Raw genomic sequence first — 4001 nt, forward strand, 5'->3', positions numbered from 1 at the left:
AGGTGGAACAGTAAAAACGATTCGCATAAAGGCCTGGCCGTGGTGTGATGTCACGCCGTGGAATACATCAACAGATCTGTGCAAAGGTTATTCCCTCTACGGTGGTATGTGGAACTTATTCTGCAGAGCCGGACACTATCCTTGTGTTCAAAATCTTCTATGAAGAATTCGGGGGAGGAACCCACCTTGCAATGTCGAAGACAATGTGCGCGCCGGACTCGTCGTCATTGAAGCCTGGTTCAGGGGCTACTGAGGGAGTCCTGGATTAGGGGGTGTCTGGGTAGCCGGACTATGACCTTTGGCCGGACTCCTGGACTATGAAGATACAAGATTGAAGACTTCGTCCCGTGTCCGGGTGGGACTTTCCTTGGCGTGGAAGGCAAGCTTGGTGATACGGATATGTAGATATCCTACCATTGTAACCGACTCTGTGTAACCCTAACCCTATCTAGTGTCTATATAAACCGGAGGGTTTTAGTCCGTAGGACGAACAACAATCATACCATAGGCTAGCTTCTAGGATTTAGCCTCTCTGATCTCGTGGTAGATCTACTCTTGTAATACCCATATCATCAATATTAATCAAGCAAGAGTAGGGTTTTACCTTCATCGAGAGGGCCCGAACTTGGGTAAAAACATCGTGTCCCTTGTCTCTTGTTACCGTCCGCCTAGACGCACAGTTCAGGACCCCCTACCCGAGATCCGCCGGTTTTGACACCGACAGGTATAAAAACCGCGCTACTTCTAAGTTGATAGTAGTAGCGAGTGGTATAAACCCGCGCTGCTACTAAATGGTCTCCAACAATGTCTCCGGATAGGCCATAGTAGTAGCGAGTGGTATAAAACCGGCACTACTACTAAGTAGTAGTAGCGCAGGTAAGACCCCACGCTACTACTAAGCGTGTCCACCCCACCACCATCTCCCACCCCACCAACCGTCCCACACCACCCACCCCCCGTCTGTCTCAAAAAAAAACCACGCAACCCGATCCAGATCCCCAACCTCCTCTCCTCTGCCAACCCACTCGCCGCCGGCCTCCCTTCCACCTCCTCTCCTCCATCCGTCCGCCCCCATGCCCCCCGCCGCGCGCCACGCCGGCGGCCGCGCGCCCGCCGCTCCCCGTCTCGCGCCGCTGGTGGCGCCGGCGGCGGGGCGGCTGAAGGGATGCCCGGAGCTGACGGTGGAGGGCGACATGCGGGAGATGGCCAAGACGGCGGCCTGGAGCGTCAGCTCCTGCAAGCCCGGCAACGGCGTCGCCTCCATCCGCGACGACAGCCTCGACACCTACTGGCAGTCAGTGCCCCGCACCCATCCTCCCCGTCGAAATCTCTCCTCGTTCTGTCTCGCGGAATCACAGGCTGAGCCGAGCCGCCGTCAGTGGTGGATTTTATTTTTGTCAGGTCGGACGACGCGCAACCGCACCTGGTCAACATCCAGTTCCAGAAGAAGGTGCAGCTCCATGTGAGCGCTACGAGTCGTCGAGCTGCTCCCGCTTGATTTGGTTTGGATGGCGCGTGATCCTTTTTCTGTTTCTGAATTTGTTTGTTGCTGGGGGGTTTCAGCTTGTTGTGCTCTACGTGGATTTTAAGCTGGACGAGAGCTACACGCCCAACAAGATCTCCATCCGGGCCGGCGACGGCTTCCACAATCTCAAGGTAACACCTTGTTTCTGAACATAGCAGTGAGGTGCCCAATGAGAGCACACACGCACGCATCTCTGAATTATAACTTATGATGATCTGTGCTTGATGGTGAGAGCACTCTGCAAATGTTGTTGGCATTTGATGCCTGCCCCTTTCAGTTCAATTTCTCATCCTAGTCCTGATCTTGTACCAAACTAAGAAATAGTCTGGTCTGTGCATTCGGGTTTCCGGAGCTGGGGGCTACTGCATGTTCTGATGTGATGTGTTGTAGTCATGGATTTCACTACCTTATTGTCGCATCATATTCTTACATATCATAGGATTCCGGCAAAAAAGAAGAAGAAGAAGACTATCATAGGATTACCTTATTGAAATATTGATTGGGAAACTTGATCTCTTTCTGCAATTCCTCTGCATTGCGCATACTTGTCCATTGAACACTGAACCGATCCTTGAAAATTCAAATTTACAGTGATAATATTGTCTTTGATCTGAAATAATGAGCCACTATATTTACCAAGCTTCCAGGAAATGAAAACGGTGGACCTTTTGAAGCCAGTAGGATGGGTTCATATATCATTATCTGGCACTGATCCCCGGTATGGATTTTTGTAACTTAATCATGTCAGGCCTATGATGCGTTTATTTTCCTTCCTCTAGGCATTGAAATTTCAGGACATCTGATGACATTACTATATATGGATTTATGTTTGCAGTTCCTGTAATAATTAAACTCCATGTCAACATGTTAGATGATTCATATTTTCAGCACACTGGCTGTGCAGGCCACTGCTTGCATAAATTTCATGGTTTACTATGTTATTAATGTTGTCTTGCTAGCAGCTGAATTTTCGTTAGGCTTTGACAATTTTGCAAGAATATCTGATATGTTCACCTCTCATTTCAGTGTTGTAATATGCCATTAGCTTCCAATTTGACATATAATTTGCCTACGAGCACACTTTAGAAATGTGTGAGGATTTCAGAACTAATATAAGAATGATATTGTTTGGATCCCACTGCTTAGTTTTACTGCCTTTGTAGACAGTTGCATGATTCTTTTTCTTGGCATATTTGTGCAGAGAAACATTTATTCATACATTTATGCTCCAAATCGCGGTGTTGGCCAATCACCTGAATGGGAGGGACACCCATGTCTGGCAGATCAAGATATATGGGCCACGACCGTAAGTTGGATACTACTGTACATGCAGCCACCCAACCATCTATTAGCATTCTGTAACACGACTATATATAGTAAATCATTTCTATGTTTTCATGCGTAAGACAAAAGGCCAAATGCAAGCACCATGCAAACAAAAGAAAAACCTGACAGGAAGAGTGTATGGTTGGTACCCTGTTTTATTTGTTGGTTGACCCGTAGTCGTATTTCCTAGCTAATAGATGCTGACATGCGAGTCACATACAGTGCTGATCGATACTTGACCACAGTCAGAGTTGGCGTAGAGGACTTAGATGTTTACAAGCAAATCACATGTTGGCGTAGAGTCATCTACATGTACCGCATTGTTTTTTCGTGCCATTCTTCTGAAGAATCTGAAGTTTCTGAAGCTTTGTTTGTAATGCTGCAGGGTTCTGGTAGCGACGATGACGGTCGTCAAGAGGTTCGTGGACTGGACGGTGTCGTGGCTGCCGATGTACAGAGAAGCAAAGCTGCTGCTCGTTCTCTACCTCTGTCACCCCAGCACACGGGTAAGCAGTCAACCTGACACCCCGAGCCCGAGAGATGGATCAACATTCAGATATACTTGATTCGATATGTGGCCAATTCTAAATCTGAATCTTAATGATGTTTGGGTTTCAGAGTGCGGGGAACGGGGCACGTGTACGATGGCTTCCTCCGTCCGCTGGTGGCGAGGCACAAGGACGACATCGACCGGTCCAGTTGGAGCTGAGGGCCAGAGCGAGGGACGTGACTGAGTCGCAACTCAAGGCGGCAGCTGCCGTCAGTCAGGTGTGGCTCTTCGAGGCTATCCAATGTGTTTCGTCACAGCTGCAGGCCGCGAGATCAGGCCGGGCAGGCGCCGCACATTGACGAGTGGTCCAACTTTCGGATCAGGCCATAACAACTTACGTAGGTAGTTGCTTATGTAACTGTGCGATAGAATGAAATTATACATGAGTTGCTGCTACAATGAGGAACTGGAGAAAATACGACAACTGTGTGATAGAATGAATTTGGTTGATTTTTTTTAATTCCTAATAAGTTAGTAGTGGCGTGGGGATAAAATGACGCGCTACTAGTATTTAGGATACTAGTAGCGTTGGGATAATAGACACGCTACTACTATTTCACTAGTAGTAGCGTGGTTCATAATAGCAGTAGCGCGGATTAA

General features: G+C 48.1%; 1 protein-coding gene across 1 annotated transcript; it reads left to right on the top strand.

Annotated features, from left to right (window-relative positions):
- Positions 1 to 1073: 1073 nt before the first annotated feature.
- LOC123067148 (anaphase-promoting complex subunit 10-like) lies at positions 1074 to 3700 on the top strand. Its single transcript, XM_044490069.1, has 7 exons — positions 1074 to 1294; positions 1402 to 1462; positions 1564 to 1656; positions 2173 to 2243; positions 2727 to 2831; positions 3237 to 3357; positions 3470 to 3700. Exons 1-7 carry the CDS (start codon positions 1074 to 1076, stop codon positions 3698 to 3700), a joined length of 903 nt encoding a protein of 300 aa, XP_044346004.1.
- Positions 3701 to 4001: the final 301 nt, after the last annotated feature.

This window comes from Triticum aestivum, chromosome 3B, assembly GCF_018294505.1.
Source record: "Triticum aestivum cultivar Chinese Spring chromosome 3B, IWGSC CS RefSeq v2.1, whole genome shotgun sequence".
NCBI lineage: Eukaryota > Viridiplantae > Streptophyta > Magnoliopsida > Poales > Poaceae > Triticum > Triticum aestivum.